This window comes from Salvelinus sp. IW2-2015, linkage group LG11, assembly GCF_002910315.2.
Source record: "Salvelinus sp. IW2-2015 linkage group LG11, ASM291031v2, whole genome shotgun sequence".
NCBI classification, from domain to species: Eukaryota; Metazoa; Chordata; class Actinopteri; order Salmoniformes; family Salmonidae; genus Salvelinus; species Salvelinus sp. IW2-2015.
In genome coordinates, this window is record NC_036851.1 from 8,961,093 (window position 1) to 8,981,692 (window position 20,600).

General features: G+C 40.7%; 2 protein-coding genes across 4 annotated transcripts in view; one reads left to right on the top strand and one right to left on the bottom strand.

Moving 5' to 3' along the window:
* LOC111969743 (chemokine-like protein TAFA-2) overlaps positions 1 to 4,524 on the bottom strand; it is a 197,490-nt gene extending 192,966 nt beyond the window's left edge. For 2 of the 3 annotated variants that reach the window (XM_023995983.3, XM_023995982.3), the window contains exon 1: positions 4,026 to 4,524. The gene's annotated coding sequence lies outside the window, so the exon portion shown is untranslated. The remainder of the gene's footprint in view (positions 1 to 4,025) is intronic. The other variant, XR_011480548.1, reaches the window with a different exon arrangement.
* Positions 4,525 to 16,246: 11,722 nt separating this feature from the next.
* Positions 16,247 to 20,600, top strand: part of ppm1j (protein phosphatase, Mg2+/Mn2+ dependent, 1J) — a 67,960-nt gene continuing 63,606 nt past the window's right edge. The window contains exon 1 of the mRNA XM_023995985.2: positions 16,247 to 16,695. Coding sequence (XP_023851753.1) covers positions 16,436 to 16,695 — 260 coding nt within the window. The 5' untranslated portion in view covers positions 16,247 to 16,435. The remainder of the gene's footprint in view (positions 16,696 to 20,600) is intronic.

Sequence of the window (20,600 nt, forward strand, 5' to 3'; positions counted from 1 at the left end):
CAACTGCATACTGAACAAATTTCAGTCTGATTTTCGACCGGGGCCCAGTACTCTCACAGCTACCACACTGGTTGTAAATGATATTGTAAGAGTTTTGGATAAGAAGTTGAACGGTGTTGCTTTGTTTGTTGACCTGTCAAAGGCTTTCGATACAGTTGATCATTCTCTTCTGCTGAAAAGACTGACCTCACTGGGGTTGGCCTCAGATACATGTTTGTGGTTTCAGAATTATCTCAGTTATAGATTTCAAGCTATTATTGCAGATGGGGTAAAATCAGATTTTGTCACTGTTCACAAAGGAGTCCCACAAGGTTCGATTTTAGGTCCTTTATTACTCACTATATACATAAATGATATCTGTAACTCAGTGAAAAGAAATGCAACTTTAATTTCTATGCTGATGACACAGTAATATATGCCACAGCCCTATCACTCGCTCAAGCATTTACATTCCTGCAGTTTAACTTTTAATTACTTAAAGATGCACTTGTAGATCTTAGGCTGGTGCTTAATTCAAGTTAAACTAAGTTTATGGTATTTTCATGATCCAAAGGTATACAATTGGAAAATCTGAACATTGCTACCCATGATGGCACTCTTTTGGAACGTGTTCCAACCTATAAATCGCTTGGAATTTGGTTAGATGATAATCTCTCTTTTAGAACTCATGTAACTGAGCTGGAAAGAAGCGGAAATTGAGAATTAGATTTTTTAATATAAATAAATATTGTCTGTCATCACAGCACAGAAAGTAAATTGTGCAGGCCACTTTTATGTCAGTGCTTGATAATGGTGATGTTTTATTTATGCATGGATCAGCATCAGTACTGAAGAMATTGGATGCAGTGTATCATGCAGCGTTGCGCTTTGTTTCTGGTGCAAACTTTTGCACACCTCATTGCCTTTTGTACACTTCGGTTGGCTGKGACTTCCTGACTTTTAGAAGGGGCAGACACTGGTTGATATTTGTCTATAAAGCTGTCTTACAGAAACTTCCTAATTATCTTAACTCAAAAATCCAGTGGTCAAACAGTATTTATCAGACTCGGTCACAGGACATGCTAGTGCTAGAGATACCCCGGAGTTAGGCAAAACCGCATTTGAATATCATGCTCCACACTCAGGAATGAATTGCAGAGAGAACTCCAGTTAGATATTTTGGTGCCTGTAAGACAGTTTAAATGCACATTACATTAACTTTATATTATAAACTGTGATTGCTTTTTGTAATGTGTGTTTTTCATATAGAAGTTTATTTATTTKAATCATTTTAACCTCCATCTTGTACTTTTTTATTTTGTTTTAAATTCTTATTAATTGCTGTGTCGTTTTATTTGTTCTATCACAGGACACAACTGTACAAGAGACTCTGTCTCACCTTGTTTCCCCTGTTTAAATAAAGCTTAATAAATGATATTTGCCACTGAGAAAGGTTGAAATGGGTCTGCAAGAGCCATCCTCTATTTGATAGTACTGTAGCTTCACATTGGAGAATGGTCTTGGCCATACTGCTTATGACCACTCGAAGTCCRTCCATGTCTGAGGAAGTCGGAAGATGACATGGAAACCGGCCACTAGAGGCAACAGTGAGCGCTGTTACCTTCAAGTAGGTAAGCATCTGCCTCTGSTGCCAAAGGTTGCATGTTCAAATCCAGCTATATATTTAAAAAAAATAAAGCCTATCCCAAACCTTAACTCTTACCTTAACCATTCAGAGTTAATGCATAACCTTAAGATTTCAGAGTTAATGCCTGAATTTAACCTTAAACACTTCTAAATTTGACATTTTGAACAACTTTTAACGTCTAATTCTGACATGAGACTGTGAGACCTTGTTGCAAATATAACACTGCACCGAGTTACAGTGCAATCATATCCACTTTTAACCACTTTCATCACACGTCTAGCTCGTACAGATTTGGAACAAATGGCGCCAACGTAGGTGTCCCAATTTGACCAAGTTTCACTTTTACAGGATAATTGGCCAAAGGGGAGAGCCTAATTGGATCAAACCCTATCATAGACACCTCAACAACCAACCCAGCATCCGAACCCACAAACCCAATCCATTCTCATTAATTGTCCAGCATTGTTTACATCCAGTGCAGTTGAACTGTCCCAGGGTGACCTTTGCTCCGCCTGTCAGCAATACAATAACACAGTCCAATAAAAAACCCTCAGAACAACAGTGGGACCACAAGCAACTCCGGGGGCTACATACAGCAATCTATAAAACACTGTAAAGGGTTGCCTGTCAGCGGGTGTGAAACGGAAGATCTACACCTCCTCTGACTCTCTGGAGGGACTTCAATTAATCACRGCAGAGTTGTATCRTCGCTGCGCAACAGGAGCCGTAAGGTTATTGCCATCTGTGTTCCACAGGATGAAATGAGATGATAGCACTAATTGCAGATAGACAGTTGACCGCACAACACATGTCAGGGGGATGAAGGACATATGGATGGATGAAGGACATATGGATGAATAGAGAACTAGGAAGGAGATAGACAGAGATAAAGAGGATGTGGAAAGAGAGAGAGAGAGAGAGAGAGAGAGAGAGAGAGAGAGAGAGAGAGAGAGAGAGAGAGAGAGAGAGAGAGAGAGAGAGAGAGAGAGAGAGAAGGAACATGCACCACTGTGCTGTGAGTGGTGGCATAATCATGAATATCTACAGGGGCAGACAAGGAAAAGCAAGGCTGATTAGCTCTGAGGACAGTGTTTGTGTCCCCAAAACACAAATCCACAATCCTCTGTCTCCTTAATCAGACAGCTGCTTTGTTAGAGCATGAAGAGAAAGGAGAAAAATCACATTTAAAGCACATACTGTGAATAGTCAGATCTAATGCCCCCTCCAATGTGCAGTGTGTCTTAGCATAAGGAGCTAAGCTTTTCCTAATTGTCAACACACAAATAGTTTTTGTCCACTAAGGCTTGGCCTTCTGGTACTAATACCATTTGTTCTAGAACAAATAACTTTTCAGAAACAATAGATTTGATTTTAAATGTATCAAAAGCTTGATTTTGAGTTGAATGTTTAAAATCAAAAGGCATTAGTCATATGAGTCATATGTCTCTGTGTTAAGCTTTTTCATAGCAGTGTTAGCGTCAAATATTCCCTGAACTGCACCACAAAAATTGTGTTGCACACACAGAGAGAGAGAGAGCAAGAGCGAGAATGAAAGAAAGAGAAAAATACATCTGCCATTGCATGCTGTAATTATTCGAATTTCTTTAATAAACAGCCTCACTTMTGAGATTCACCTTCTGAGTGAAGTTATCCCCTCAGAGACCTTCATTAGTTGTATTGGAGCAGCACCAGGACCTGGGCCATACACTGGAAAAAATGACTTCATGTTTCTTTTCATTTCATTATCGAAATGAAACCCATCACAACTCATGTACAGTATCAGTGAACATGGGAGAAAAATAAGTATGAATAACCATGTGCCAACTTTTGATCCTCACATTTCATGCACATTCTGTAGGCTAATATGCGGCTATCCATATGGAACACTGTGTTTTAACGCACAGGCTAAAGGGAAGAAACCAATACCAACACCTTGCTAGATGACATGAATTTAGACCGACGTGAACCAGTATTGTCATCAACCATTATTTATAACGACTGTATTGGTTTGGATCCCCATCTGTGACAGTAGATTACGTGCATCCCTTTTACAAATAAAGCACTTAAAATTATAGTTTTCACAAACAAAAATAATAATAGCCCCAAACAAGGATATTTGAACATCGKTGAGATTGCTTTTAAGATTCAGTACGTATCAAAGTCTAATTTTGTAAGTATGTAGAAATGGCTGTAAATTCATATATTCAGTCCACAGAATGTGTTATCCATACCGTGCACATACGTTTTATGCTTTTGAAAATAAAGATCACAATAAGCACTTGCGTTCATTATTAGGATATATAAAACATCAAGTAGCCTAGATTATTTCCACATTAGCAAAATTATGTAGCCTAGATAMATTAAATGTAATATATATTTATAATGACGCATAGCCTACCTGTCGTTGTGCTGTCAATTAATCCCGTGAACTGCCCCTTTCATTTGCTTTCCATTGTCAAAAACAAAACCAGGATAATGTTAAAGAAATACCATATCCTTATCGCATGAAGGTGCCCACCACGACAAAACATAACCTAGGACAATTATGTAGAAGTCAAGCTTTCCCGAGCGCACAAATCCCTGAGTCGAGAGAAGTCTAAAATGTATTGCATAGACTTTAAAGCTCGACCGGACCACCGGCTTGATCAGTAGAGTGGAAAGCAACTGGAGGTCTTCCAAAGTTCCAGGTCCTTTTGCGCTTTTTCAGAACTTCCCAACCGCAAAAGGGCGACAGCTTGGATGCAAAAACGTATAGTCAATCATTGTTTCTCCAGAACATATTAGTATTGTTGCAATTCACCCAGTATTGTTTTGTTAACTTGTTGTGGGGTGTGTTTCTTCGCCGTTCCAGACGAGGCATTTGAGATGAGGGATCGGAGCGTTAGCAACGGGAGGCAGAGCAGGATACGCACCTGAGACAAGTGTATTATTTCAAACAACGTTACTTCAATGATTTGGCGCCACTCAGTGGCATTTTCACTTGCCGCCTTGGCGTCATGCAATAGATGTATGATAAAGGGGATAATAATAGGCTATGAGAGTTATCCCCTGAAATGTGATGGTTTATTGAAGATGTTATGTATCTATGATATGGTGCCAACGAAATTGCTACTGTCACATATTAAAATGAAATTAATGGCATATTATAAGACATGTATTACCATGTAGGCTAAATATAATTCTGAAAACCCTCAGATCTAGGTCTCCTGTCAATGTGGGATGATGTTATCCCTGATGCACATAAACTCTGATTCGATGAGAAAACACACTTTTATTCCTCAGCTTTTCCATTTCAAATGTTTGAACTCATCCAAGCAAGTATGCTAATATACACTGCATGTATAACACATTTCAAYAATAGCCTTCAGGAAGCCCAAAGGAAAGTAGAAAACAGCATTCTCAGACTTGGGCATTATCAGTTTGGAGGAAACTGATGAGATTAGAGGTTAAAAGCGGTGCCTTGGGCAGGCTTTAACACAAAGCAGTAAAAGGAAAAACTATTTGTTAGGATTTCAGAGAAGCCCTGAGTTTGTTTGTCTGCATGAAAACATCTTCAGAGAGAAGCTGATGTATTCTGATATGCATTAGGTCCCTAACACACTCTAAGGTTGGGAGTACGCTCCCGTTTCTCTCAGAGACTCACCCTCTCTCTCCTCCCAAAGCATTACCGCTCAGTCTAAAAAGCTCTCTCTTTAGTAATTGCATTATCTCTCTATTTCTCAAGCGCTGTCTTTTGTCTGCCTCAAAAGACAGGAATGGGCGGAATAATCAATATCCTGCTTTGAAATAGCCTGCGGAGAGAGGAGGCAAACATTTGGATTTGACTTTGATTGCTTTTGGACACCCTCAGAGTGTTATCATCATAAACTCAAGTCATCTACCTCTCAGAGAATGTGCGCGCGCACACGCACGCACACACAAGCACACAGTGCACAGAGCCAGTGGGCAGGTCATGAAAATCACTGCATGACTGATGATTCGTGATTGGTGGTGGGGGCGGGGGGGACGTCTGGCCATTATCATTGACTAACGGTATTACATATACTCTGTGTCGTTATTGAAGGAACTTACAGACGTCATGGCCACAGACACGGCATCACTCCTCACAGAATGCGTAATGCTTTTCCATTATGCCGTCATACAAAGGACCCTTCCTCTGATCCTACTCCTACAAATGCTTCAGTGTGACAACTACTCATCAGCTTGGTCATGATTTCTCGACTTGATAAACACGTGTCCATCAAAACACAAATCCTACCAGAAGGTGTAGTTTTAACAGGGAGCTTTGGATCCTCACCACAAACAAACTCTCACACACACGCACACACATACATACATAAATAAACATAAATTAAAGGAGATTACCTCATTAATCTCCAGTGCTAATGTGTATTTACACAGTAAGTGGAGCAGAAGCTCATACCACGCACACATTTCTGTGGACACACTGCTCTCATGAAGTCACGCGATTCGATGGCTTCAACCATGAGGTAAGGCTCCACAAGCTGCATGGGGAGGTAAGATCAATGCAATCCCAGCCCCCGAGGCATACCCACACATCTTTATTATGGGCATACTTCACAGAGGCCCCAGCATAGGTCTTTATAAGCTGAACACATAGAGGGATAGCCATGGAGCCTCATGGCCATTCAATACTGTTCCTAATATCTGCCGGGGTCACATAACGGGCAACTTCTGTAGCTAAAGCAAATTCCATGGGGATGCTATAATATGTGCATTTGACATCTCAGTGAAGGACATTAGCTCTGAATAATAGTGATAGTAGTGAGTAGATCTGCAAAGTGTGACTRATGAGTCTTCTGTGTGACCCCTCATACACTGTCAGCCCCTGCTGTCTCTCGCCTTGAGAAGGGGGGAAAAGAACACTGAAAAACTCCCGGGCCAAACAGGAGCAATGATTGTGGTGTCTCTGCTTAAAATAACAGGCCCTGTGAGTGGAGTAACCTCCTCGACTCCTCCCCAGGCAGTCCTCTGCCTGAACCCCTCCCTGTCTTCACCGCGGATGTAATGAAGACGGTGTGACATCCAGTAGAAAAGTGCAGGAGGACAAATAGGAGGCATAATGACTTCTGGGATGTAGCTGTCCATCATTTATTCAGTGGCAGCATCAGTTAACCCTTACGGAAAACCAGATGATTCCACATGTGGAAAATGTGACATGTAACATTTCCACATTTTGTGAAATGTGAAACCATGTGTTTTTGGGACACTATGTGATGATATTTAACATGTCAATTTTCACGTGATCACATAACCTTTCACAAATTTTAACATTAGATTTTACAGGCCAACAAAAAAAATCGAGTCGTTATGATACACAGACAGTGCTTTTAACATACTGTATGTACGTTGAAAACACTGTTGTATCTGACAACAGACTGTATGTTAATTTATACAGTAATTATTATTTAACATGTCCTTACCTGGGATTTGAACTCACAACCTCTTGGTTCATGGCATTCCAATTTTCCTGCTACGCTACCATGTCTGGGTTAGTAACYGATTTCACCTGTATTCCTACACTTTGGACTTCAAAGTACATCTCAGCTTTATSTTATTCCCTCAAGAAAAACAATTATATTTATAATAGTGATTCAGGAGTAACATAAAAACATAATAATATGCCTCACCAACATTAGACAACTACACAGAAAACCCTACAATTGCTGAAATAAGTCAATTAAATCAATGATGAGAAAATAGTCAGAATAACTGAGAACTAAAACAGCAGTACAGGTGGCACTCTTTTGCTAAGTGCAGAGATGTATTATAGGTATTGAATGTGTAGGGGAATATTACAGACTGTGTCGCAGGAGAAAGATCAGCATACCTCAAATCCCAGGTGGGGTCATATTTTAGCTGAACAGCGTACCACTTACTTTAAAAGCCCCATACCATTTCATTGCTTACAAAGGTTTGGGATGGTTTGATCTTATGTGATGTTAATGTGATAACATGATTTCGCATTTGTAATGTCACATGTGAAGTGTTCCAAAAACATGTGTCACATGTGAATTGTCACATATTGTCACATGTGAATTGTCACATATGAAGTGTTTGAAATTCGTTGAGAAACACCAATTGGAGTTCAAAAACCATTAATAGATATTTATTAATAATGTTTTGTTGTTAATGTCGAAAATGCTGTTATCGAGGTCATTTCCTTAGTAGGTGATGTCAGAGGTCAGCATGTGGGAGAAGTTGGAGTTCACGTGCTAGTTGGAACTAGGAAACTCGAAAATATCCGACTTGCTAATTGGTTGTGGTTATACGTGCAGCATTCCACCCGTTAGCAAGTCGGAAATTTCAATGAGAAACGCTGATTGGCAAATTGATGCACTATGATGCATTACAAGCAAAACAAATATTCTACAAAAATGACAATTATGTCAATAACTGTGGCCATTTGSATGACAATTAATACTTACCCAAAATGCCATAATCGACACAGCCCTAGTTTGGAGTTACCTTTATCGCTAATAGGCTATGTCAGAGTTTACACTTCATCCAATTATAATGATGGGAGGTCAACACATCATGGGGGTTCCTGGGTTGACGGGTTTGGCTGAAATGGCTGAATCCACTAATTTGAAGGGGTGTCCATATACTTCGGTATATATTTAACAAGGCTGCAGAACTGACAGTATACACGCTTAGTGGTTATGAACAAAATACAACAGAGCACATTAACTGGGAGGACATTCCCTGTCACGTGAGGCCAAAAGGAGGTAGCAGAAAGCCACACCACCAATAAGCCACGCCTGCAATCTTCTGATAGGCTGTTGCTGTTTCTATATACAGTACCTTCGGGAAAGTATTCAGACCCCTTGACTTTTTCGACATTTTGTTAGGTTACATACTTTTTCTAAAATATATAAAAATTGTTTTTTTTACCCCTGATCATAAAAAAACAGAAATATCACATTTACACAAGTATTCAGACCTTTTACTCAGTACTTTGTTGAAGCACCTTTGGCAGCGATTACAGCCTCAAGTATTTTTGGGGGAGTTTCTCCCATTCTTCTCTGCAGATCCTCTCAAGCTCTGTCAGGKTGRATGGGGAGCGTTGCTGCGCAGCTGTTTTCAGGTCTCTCCAGAGATGTTTGATTGGGTTCAAGTCCGGGCTCTGGATGGTCCACTCAAGGACATTCAGAGACTTGCCCTGAAGCCACTCCTGCGTTGTCTTGGCTGTGTGCTTAGGGTCGTTGTCCTGTTGGAAGGTGAACCTTCGCCCCAGTCTGAGGTCCTGAGCGCTCTGGAGCAGGTTTTCATCAAGGTTCTCTCTGTTTTTCCTCTGTTCATCCTTTCCTCAATCCTGACTAGTCTCCCTGTCCCTGCCGCTGAAAAACATCCTCACAGCATGRTGCTGCCACCAAATGCTTTACCATAGGGATGGTGCCAGGTTTGTTCCAGATGTGACGCTTGGCATTCAGGCCAAAGAGTTAAATCTTGGCTTCATCAGACCAGAGAATCTTGTTTCTCATGGTCTGAGAGTCTTTAGGTGGCTTTTGGCAAACTCCAAGAGGGCTGTCATGTGACTTTTAATGAGGAGTGGCTTCCGTCTGCTCACTCTATCACAAAGGCTTGATTGGTGGAGTGCTGCAGAGATGGTTGTCCTTCTGGAAGGTTTTCCCATCTCCACAGAGGAACTAGAACTCTGTCAGAGTGACTATTGGGTTCTTGGTCACCTCCCTAACCAAGATCCTTCTCCCCCGATTGCTCAGTTTGTCCGGGTGGCCAGCTCTAGGAAGAGTCTTGGTGGTTCCSAACTTCTTCCATTTATGAATGATGGAGGCCACTGTGTTCTTGGGGACCTTTAATGCTCTAGAATGTTTTTGGTACCCWTCCCCAGATCTGTGCCTCGACACAATCCTGTCTTGGAGCTCTACGGACAATTCCTTTGGCCTCATGGCTTGTTTTTTGCTCTGACATGCACTGTCAACTGTGGGACCTCATATAGACTGGTGTGTGCCTTTCCAAATCATGTCCAATCAATTGAATTTACCACAGGTGGACTCCAATCCAGCTGTAGGAACATCTCAAGGATGATCAATGGAAACAGGATGCACCTAAGCTCAATTTGGAGTCTCATAGCAAAGGGTCTGAATACTTTTTAAAATATATTTATGTTTTGTTGCAAAAATTCCTAAAAAACTGTTTTTGCTTGTCATTATGGGGTATTGTGTGTTGGTTGCTAAAGATGTGTATTTATTTAATCCATTTTAGAATAAAGCTGTAATGTAACAAGATGTGGAAAAAGTCAAGGGGTCTGAATACATTCCGAAGGCGCTGTATGCTGTGAATCAGCAAGTGATGTGCATGTTGCCAACAGTAGGTTACTGGCAAGGATTGCTACTGGCAACATTTTGCCAGTAAGTTATTGTGACTTTCACAGTAACTTACTGAGAAGTAGTTTTACAGTCAAGAAATGACAAATTCACAGAATCTTCTGGCAACAAGTCACCATTAGGTTACTGGAAAATGCACAATAACCTCTTTTGCAGCACAGCCACATTCCCTTAAACGGCTGCAGAACAGACCGTGTCAAAGCAGATGCTCAACTTGCACAACCATCACACACTTAAACTGCTACAACACTTTCACTGRCGGTTGGCACAAATGCTCAAATATGCTAACGAACCCCACCAGTACATTACCTCCACCTCTCAAAGTGCAGTGACGATTGTACCTTATATTCAAAATATTGGTTAGAAAAATGGCCCATTATACCTACAAGGTACCGAACTGTACCATATAAAAAATATAAACGCAAAGTGCTGGTACCATGTTTCATGAGCTGAAATGAAAGATCCCAGAAATATTCTATGAGCTCAAAAAGCTTATTTCTCAAAAATGTTGTGCACAAATTTGTTAACATCCCCGTTAGTGAGCATTTCTCCACTGCCAAGATAATCCATCCACCTGACAGGTGGGGCATTTCAAGAAGCTGATATATGTAGTTTTGTCACACAACACAATGCCACAGATGTCTCCAGTTTTGAGGGATCGTGCAATTGGCATGCTGACTGCAGGAATGTCCACCAGAGCTGTTGCCAGAGAATTGAAGGCTAATTTCTCTACCATAAGCTGCCTCCAACGTGGTTATAGAGAATTTGGCAGTACRTCCAAMTGCCCTCGCAACCGCAGGCCATGTGTATGGCATCGTGTGGGCGAGCGGTTTGCTGATGCCAACGTTGTAAACAGAGTGCCCCATGGTGGCGGTATGGTATGGGCAGGCATAAGCTACGGACAACGAACGCAGTTGCATTTTATCGATGGCAATTTGAATGCACAGAAATACTGTGATGAGATCCTGAGGCCCATTGTCGTGCCATTCATCCCACCACCATCACCTCATGTTTAAGCATGATAATTTACGGCCCCAGTTCTTCCATGGTCTGCATTCTCAGCAGACATGTCAACATACTGAGTATGTTTTCGATGCTCTGGATCGACGTGTGTTCCAGTTCCCGCCAATATCCAGCAACTTTGCACACACATTGAAGAGGAGTGGGACAACATTCCACAAGCCACAATCAGCAGCCTATGCGAAGGAGATGTGTTGCTCTGCATGAGGCAAATGGTGGTCACACCAGATACCGACTGGTTTTCTGTTCCACGACCCTACGTTTTTTTAAGGTATCTGTGAAATCCATAGATTAGGGCCTAAGTAATTTATTTAAATTGACTGATTTCCTCATATGAACTGTAACACAGTAAAATCTTTGAAATTGTTGCATGTTGCATTTATATTTTTGTTCAACATACCTGTGTAATGTACCTTTGACCTTTTTGTAAGCCAGAGAACAACACTCTAGTGTACCCTAACCATATCCTTATTTTTTGARTATGTGTTTATATATGTTCCAAGTAATAATTACAAACCTCGTGGCACGGCAGAAACATCGAATGCTCTCCCAACCAAGAGGTTGCAAGTTCTAAGTGTGCACTGTTACATTGGTGGTGATAATTGGACAATTCTTTACTTGATTCTGGGCAGCTTTTTATAAAGTGCAGACATTCATTCTTGCCAATAATTCATTCTTGCCTTTTTCATGCTCACAGACCTAGTGGTTTAGCTCCACTGTAGCAGGACATTTCAGGTTGCTCCAGAAAAAGATGTTATGAGTTCAAATCCCATTTAAGGTTAAGTCACAATTGTGGTCACAGTACAAAATCATTGAAGATTTTACAGTAATTTAAATCAGCATAGACAGGTTGGTTGTTCAGCAACAAAACCATTGCATGTAAAACAGAAGGGGCTTAGATTGTTGACAACATGTAAAGTATATTTTGTCTCCAAATGTTGTTTCTTGTTGTTTCTGAAATACATTGTTACAGTTGTTGATTAGCTAGCTAACACATTTTTGCTATATTAGCATTGACATGAAATAAGTGAAAACAACACAAAACCACACATGGTATCAAGAACCAAAAAAGAACGGGCTGAAACAAGCCACCTACAATTCTCCATAAAGCAGCTTCTTGTCATTGTTGCTAGCTTTCGGCAACATCGATGCGTACGCATTTACATCGACACGCAAACCCATTTATACAGCAGCATACTGGTCATTTCATAGATCCATTTACTTTATATTTACTGCAACTCAAAATGTTCAGAAATCTATTATTGGGAATAAATATATAGAGAATCTCCATTATACACAGACCCGGTGGTGCAGCAGGATCTTCAGCTGGCTAGCAACCAGGAGGTTGTGAGTTCAAATCCCAAGTGAGGTTAAGTCCCAAGCAATCGGCATACTGTCCATTAACACTTTATGTTATCACGTGGCTTCACATGTTGTCTAATGTTATCACATTAACTTCACAAATGACATGTGATCATATGAGTTCACATGTGAAATTCATGTGGTTTAACCGTAAGGGAATGCCCCTTGACTCAACAGATCGGCAGACTCACTGACACCTGCTTTTCTCTTGTGTCATTTTGACCACAGAGAGAGGAAACTCAGAAGGCAGAGAGAGGCATCAGGCTACATGCCAGGTCTTTCCAAGTAGCTATTCCATCAAGATGCTGCAGCCTTGACTAATGGGTTTGCATCAAGGAGCGTTGCAATGTACCGTAGTTTGCACTTTCTAACTACTTTTGCTCTCAGTGGCAATTCTCTCAACTGCAAGATTATGGAAAATAGAAGACTATGGAAGATATTGCTGCAATTTGTCGTATAGAATGTAATATAAGGGCCATTGCTATCATATTTCAAGAATTGTTCACCCATTTTGCTTTTTATCAAARGTAACATAACGAAATGCTAAATAGAGGATGAAAAGTTGAAACAATCAGAAATGCTTGTGCTGTACTGATATGAAACCAATATGTCCTGGTTTGTGGAATTCATTCTAGTATCACTTACTGTGCCAGTGCTTCATATTGAATGAGGCTAAATTCAGAGACTAAGTTCCACCAATCAGACTGCAGTAAAATTACAAGAATGTGAATACTAGCTGGTAGCCTACTCAGTACTGCATCTGTATCCGTTAAAATAACTGTAGTGATGTGGATGTTTTGGATGAGTATATTTCAATACCAAATGCGATGATTAATTTACAGTTTAACCAGACAACATAGTATGATTCAATGATGTACTGTAAATCTATCCAATATGACCCACAGATCATTCACACAGGACTTCCTATCATCTCATTCTCTGTCTTAACTCCCCCACACCTCTCTCTCCCTTTCTCTCCTTCCCTCTTTCTCTCTCCCTCTCTTTYCCTCACTCACTCTCCCTCTCTCTCTCTGCTTCTCTCCCTTCCCGTCTATCTCAAGTTGGCTTTACCTGATGGTCTTGGCTGCCTCTCCCAGAGCACACACCCACACAGAGAGAGCGAGGAGGAGATTAAAAAAAACAAATTCACCTGTCATTCTCCCTGTTTCGAAAGGATACAGCTCAGGTCTGGGGTTACACATTTGTGCCCAGTGGATCAGTCCTCCTGACAGCCAAGTAGAGTGCCATTTATCAGCTCTGAGATTACATCTTCAATGCCAACCACAGCCAGTTGGTAAGCTGGGAGTAGTCTATCTTAAACATGATAGAAAATATTTTTTTTAATTGCTCTTCCTTAGAGGCTAAAATTCTCATTTTGTTTTCTGATATTGTTTGCCAGTGTTGCATCCTGGCGTTGTTGGCAGCCTCTACTCTGCAATTGCAAATTCACCAACAGTGAACACAGCAACATAACCCCAGTTATTAGATATGGTAAGCAAAATCATGCAATAAAATTATATGAATGCATCCTATTCAGCAAAAAATTGCCATCAGGGATAACAGGGGCGACAGGGTAGCCTAGTGGTTAGAGTGTTGGACTAGTAACCGRAAGGTTGCAAGTTCAAATCCCCGAGCTGACAAGGTACAAATCTGTCGTTCTGCCCCTGAACAGGCAGTTAACCACTGTTCCTAGGCYGTCATTGAAAATAAGAATTTGTTCTTAACTGACTTGCCTAGTTAAATAAAGGTAAAATAAAAAAACAGAAATGTTTTTGTGTACTCAAGTAATGTGGCTTGTATCCCTTCATACACACTTGGCTCAAATGGCCAAGTTGATTGGAGCATGATGTTTTCTACAGAAGAGTTGTGGGTTGACATGGGCCATATATTGCCTAATTTAAAGGCAGAGATGAGACTGTGGATAGTAGGTAACTGCCCTTTAGTTGTCGGGAAGAAAGGTCCAGGAAAAGTCAGATCCGCTTGCCACTCCATAATTGAAATATGTGGTAACTAGAAGTCTGTTTACAAGCGTCTGCTAAATAACGATTATTATGTTAAATTTTCATCTGTTCATCAGCCAAACTGCTTCTCATCTCCTATACTGTGGCTCCCTCTATTGGGGAAATATTTACTCTACAATGCCCTAGATATATATATATATTTAACTAGGCAAGTCAGTTAATTAAGAACAAATTCTTATTTTACAATGACAGCCTACCTCGGCCAAACCCTCCCCTAACCCGGACAACGCTGGTCCAATTGTGCGCCGCCCTATGGGACTCCCGATCACGGCCGGTTGTGATACAGCCCGGGATCAAACCAGGGCCTGTAGTGATGCCTCTAGCACTGAGATGCAGTGCCTTAGACCGCTGTGCCACTCGGGAGCCAGCTCTGGAACTAATTACAGTGTAACTAAACAGTATAAGAGCACCACAACAGTCATACTTTTAGAGAAAAGTCTACTTGATCCGCCTGAGATTAGGCTACCACTTTTAAATGAGCATAACACACGTTTTTTGGATTATGTTTTTCTGACCTAAAAACATGCATTACCCTAGACCTTGAAAAATATCAAGATTGTGGTGGAATTGGCAGTCCATCATAATAAACTCCTTGTAGTAGGTTAATCATTTGGGGGCTTTCTACTCTGGAACTTGGACCAGCAACTTTGCAATTAGAGGACAATGCACACGTTACCTGCCATGTGCCATAAAGGTCTAGACCTCTTAGCAGAGACAGTAGTAGGCTTGGCCTATACCTGAATACAGGGAGGCAACACAATTCCCCATCTCTAGAGAAGTGGAGCCGTAATGGGAACATGAACATAAGCTAAATATGATGTGGCTGTCCATGGTACTGATTTCTCTGTGTGTGTGCGCAAGTAGAAAAAAAACATGTTGACTCACCCTATTTGTAGAGAAATGCCAATGACATCCTCCTCTTTCATGTTGCCTAAATGGTCTAGGACTCTTGTCAAACTTTTATTTTTATATCTTTTACATTATTTGCTTTTAATTCTTGTTGTCCTAGGCAGCCTGGCTAAAATACTTGCTCGCTAGCCTAACTTCCTTTCATGGGCAACGATACGCCAGGCCAGCTAGTTAACATTAGCATACATATGCCTACATGTTGAACTTCCATCCTCTTAGGCCAGTGGCATAATGTATTCATTTATGGTTGGATCAGAATCACCGTTATAATCATTGGCCAGTACAGAGAATTCAGTAAAAGTTGCAATCCCTATCTCCATACATGGTTAATTTAGGTTTGGGACGATTTTAGCAAGCTAGCTAGCCACCGGAACAATGAGATGCAACAATTCAAGATTTTTCTATCAATAATGATGTTTGGCTTGTGATGTGATTGATGTGAAGCCAAATCCAAAATGGCTTCCTTTGACACTTTTTTTTTGGTGAGCCAGGACCATTCACAATTGAGATTGGCTATTATTTTATTGATTTTTTTTTATCAAGGGAAGGCAAATGCTCATTGTATTCAACGCTAATGCCAGCAACAATGTCATACTCTTTCTGACCAGACCGTATCATATAGATACGCTACACATACAGAGACATAGGGGCGCTGTTTCGTTCGCTCGTATGCTTTAACCAGTGAGAAACAATGACATTTATGAGAGACGAAAAATACATTCTTTTGTATTATTTTTTGTAAATTGTTTTCGGAAGCCTGGCTTCCCTTTGCAGACATGAATACACGACACTGATAAATGATCAACAGCACTGCTCAAGAGTGATCTTGTCTTCATTGTGACAGGGAATGGTTATTTTGTGTCCAATCCAGACTGGCGCGCAATTTGCAGTGCGTCTCCCCCCCACAACAGCGTTCACTAAAACCCTGCCTTCTGAGATTAGTATACGCACTGAGTGAGGAAGGGGTAGGCTATATTTTCAATGAGGAAAACAGTGTCTGTCAAACGTCACATGGGGCTGGGACCGATTGCTTCCTGAAATGCTGTTCATCGTATTTTTTTTATTCACTACGGTACTAGTATTAGGCTTTTAATTCATTTCTGTATCGGTTTATTATTTCTGCCGCAATGATAAGCAAAGTCAAAAATGCGATGTCCACGCTGGTGGGTGGAATGATGCCCCACGGTCATCACCAGCACCACGGATCCGGGAACGTTCACCACCAGAACTGTCACCAGGACGGTCTGCCTCCACGGTTCCCCTACGGTCGACCTGAGTTTCTGGATCTTACACCAGAGCTTCTTCAATTCTCGACAGAACATGCTTCTCGACCGGTGCTGACGTTGAAGAGGGACAGCAGGCTTCCCTGGCGGACGGGATACGCAGAGTGAGTGGTTTCTCGACATGTAATTCACAGGGATTTACAAAAAATCCTAAACATTAAAATGCAACTATCAGATTGAATGTTGTAGGCCAAGGATACATTTCACTGTTGACAATAAACAGTTTCGTGTTGTAGTAGCGTTTATGGCGAATATGGCCTCCGTGCTGCTATTGCAAATTCACCCGAGAGCACAGCTGCAACCTGGACTCAGGGGTAGACATAACATAGTAAACGTAAATMCRGGACACTACAATTAGTAGGGTRTGTATTMATTTCTCGATGTCTGTCAATMATTTCTATGATATGCTACAAATTGCAATTTGTTGTGGCTAACATTAGCTAGGTGGCTAACGTTAGCTAGGCTAGGAATTATGGGTTAAGGTTAAGCGATAGGTTAACTTCTTGCCGCACGGTTCCCTTTTACGGGATCATTTTTGTAAACAACCGCTGAATTGCAGCGCGCCAAATTCAAAAATAATACTAAATATTTATAATCATGGAATCACAAGTGAAATATACCAAAACACAGCTTAACTTGTTGTTAATCCACCTATCGTGTCAGATTTTGAAAATATGCTTTACAGCGAAAGCAATCCAAGCGTTTGTGAGTGTATCAATCACTGCTAGAACAGCTAGCCTTAAATTAGCTTGGTCACGAAAGTCAGAAAAGCAATAAAATTAATCGCTTACCTTTGATAATCTTCAGATGTTTGCACTCACGAGACTCCCAGTTACACAATAAATGTTATTTTTGTTCGATAAAGATTGGTTTGCGCGTTATGTTCAGTAAACAAGCTTGTGGTTCCGGTCCTGAAGGGCAGACAAATTCCAAAAAGTATCCGTAATGTTCGTAGAAACATGTCAAAGGTTTTTTATAATCAATCCTCAGGTTGTTTTTAACATRCATAAATCGATCATATTTCAACCGGACGGTAAACTGTTCAATACTACAGAGAAAGAAAATGTCGAGCCACATCTCTCCTGCGCAGGAGAGTTTTGATAAATCTCGCTCATTTTTCAAAATAAAAGCTTGAAACTGTCTAAAGCCTGGTCACAGCCTGAGGAAGCCATTGGAAAAGGAATCTGGTTGATACCCCTTTAAATGGAGGAGGGGCAAGCAATGGAACAGGGGATTTTTTTTTTTTAAATATGCACTTCCGGGTTGGTGTTCCTCAGGTTTTCGCCTGCAAAATTAGTTCTGTTATACTCAGACAATATTTTGACAGTTTTGGAAACTTTAGAGTGTTTCCTATCCTGATCTGTCAATTATATGCATATTCTAATATCTGAGCCTGAGAAATAGTCTGTTTACCTTGCGAATGTTATTTTTCCAAACATAAAAATTCTGTTCCCTAGCTGAAAGAGGTTAAAGGGTTTTAAGGTTAGCGGAATGGTTAGCTAACATGCTAAGTAGTTGCAAAGTAGCTAAAAAGTAGTAAGTAGTTGCTAAAATACAGAACTGTCTGATGAGATTCAAACACGCAACCTTTGGGTTGCTAGAAATTCGAGTTAAAAGCCTACCACCCTATTTTCGTTTTTGCCTTAAGTAACCTTCTGTTTTATGTAACCGTATCAAGTAGTATATTATACTGATGAGTGTCTCGGATTAMCATTTACTATATTACGTCTAGTCAATGAGACCAGGCTGCACAGCCTGCTGCTGCTGTAGCTGATGACGCTGTAGCAACCTATTGTGTGGTTACTTTAAAACAGTGAGAATCCCTCAATGTCCACTCACTGCATAGACTGACATTGCAACAATRATCAGCTACATATGTTGCAGTTTATTGTATCTAGTATTTTATAGGATCTCACATGTAGAACAAACAAAAACATTGAAATCCTACATACTTAGAGTAAGTGATGTCTCCAGTAGTAGACTATCATAATCTGTCCACATCACTGTTATCATCCTTTTCTTTGTTGACTGGACACATATTAATAGGATCATGTGCCTGAAAGCTATTCCGGTGGAAATTAGTATCTTATAGGATAGGGATAGACTGTGTACTAGGCCTACTGCTTGAATCTGTCAAAATACGTTTGGTTTCTTTCATAAAGATTCAATAAGTCCCATAGTTGACACAAAAATGTAATGTAATGTAGCCTACATGTTTTAGGAGTTCAGGCATGCTTGAAAGTAACAAAAGAGAGAGAGGGAGGGAGAATTATCAACATTACTTGACATGAATGTCAAACAAACTAATATCAAACATCACGCTAACTTTACCCCGGTACAGTTGAAAGGTAAGGTTGTCTCTGAACATGCAAAGTGCAAAGAACAGTTGACAAAGAGCACCTGTGTGGAAGTGTTAGAAAATGCCTGTCAGTGTAGCCTACTCTTCATAAATCTGTAGCTACTGATTACAGTGTATGAAGTGTCCAGTGAAAACCTATTTCTATGTAGCCTATGCATTCTACCCTATACAAATGTTTGTAGTTTATACATAGTTTATATTCTCAGGAAGACATCATGTGATATTGAGTTAGTCCTGCATGTTTCTACAACAGTACAAGCCTACCTGTGTTTCCAGCTACAATAAAGCCATAAACCATCTAATACAAAGAATTCAGTACCTATCACCTCCCAAGGTAATTTCATTCACTCTATTGGGTAGAATGTGCTGCCTGGTTGATTCAGGGGAGAAAAAAACCTGCCAGCATCATTCCAGACGTGCTATCTCCCGAGAGGGGGAGTCAGTGGAGGCTGACTGGTGGATTCATACATTTCCAGACCTAGGTGGGTTATACCATTGTATGAAACCCACCCCCGCCCGTCTCCTCAAAGACCCTGAAAAATAAATCTGAGAAAGAGCTGAGTCATCCAAGGGGCGAGACAGACAGACATACAGGGGGGTTGCAAATGAAGCAAAGAAGAAGCAGGGATTTTACAATTGCAGGCAGGATGAAAGAAAGGATTCTCACTCCCAAGCAGCAGCAGCATAGAGCGAAGGCTAATGTAGGARAATGCGTCACACAATTATTAAAGGGTTATTATACACAGCGTTTACAAAATCATGCATCATGGAGTCTGTGATTATTGTAAACAGCGTCATACATACAGAATGTATTTATTTCACCAAACTGTAATTTTCTCTAAATTACAGACATTAAAAGTGTACATATAGGCTACTGTACTTTCAGTATTGCCTATATTCTATTTTGCAATGGAGAAGAATTTAGTTGTTCTCTTCTTCAATGGAGAATTACTACGTYCATCTCCTTCACACGGTTTCTAAAGTGCAGTACAAACCACTGCTGTAATGGACTGAGTGGAAACAATGATCACACATTGACTCTGAACTCTCCAGTTGGAGATAAAAACTGACCYGTGCAGGTCAGGGCTCTTGGAGTCGCACCCACCCCATGCCGGACACATCAATTCCAAGCTCCACCCGATACCCGACATCAGGATAGTTTTCTCCACAACCCGACCAACCCGCATAGATTTGTTTCCGAGAGCTGATACATTGTTTTTATGACTCCAGWRCAGTAGGCTATTCCCCTTCCCTGCATTAATTACACTTAACAAAAATACAAACGCAACATGCTAAAATGTCAAAGATTTTACGGAGTTACAGTTCATATAAGGAAATCAGTCAATTTGTAACGATCTTCGTTGGGAGAAAGAGAGGAGGACCAAGGCGCAGCGTGGTAAGTGTTCATGATGAATATTTAATGGATCAAACTGAACACTGAAATACAAAACAATAAAGTGAACGAACGAAAACCCAAACAGTTCCGTGTGGAACATACAGACACAGAAAACAACCACCCACAAAACACAATAGAAAACAGGCCCCCTAAATATGGTTCCCAATCAGAGACAACGACTAACACCTGCCTCTGATTGAGAACCATATCAGGCCAAACGAAAAACCCAACATAGAAAAACAAACATAGATAAC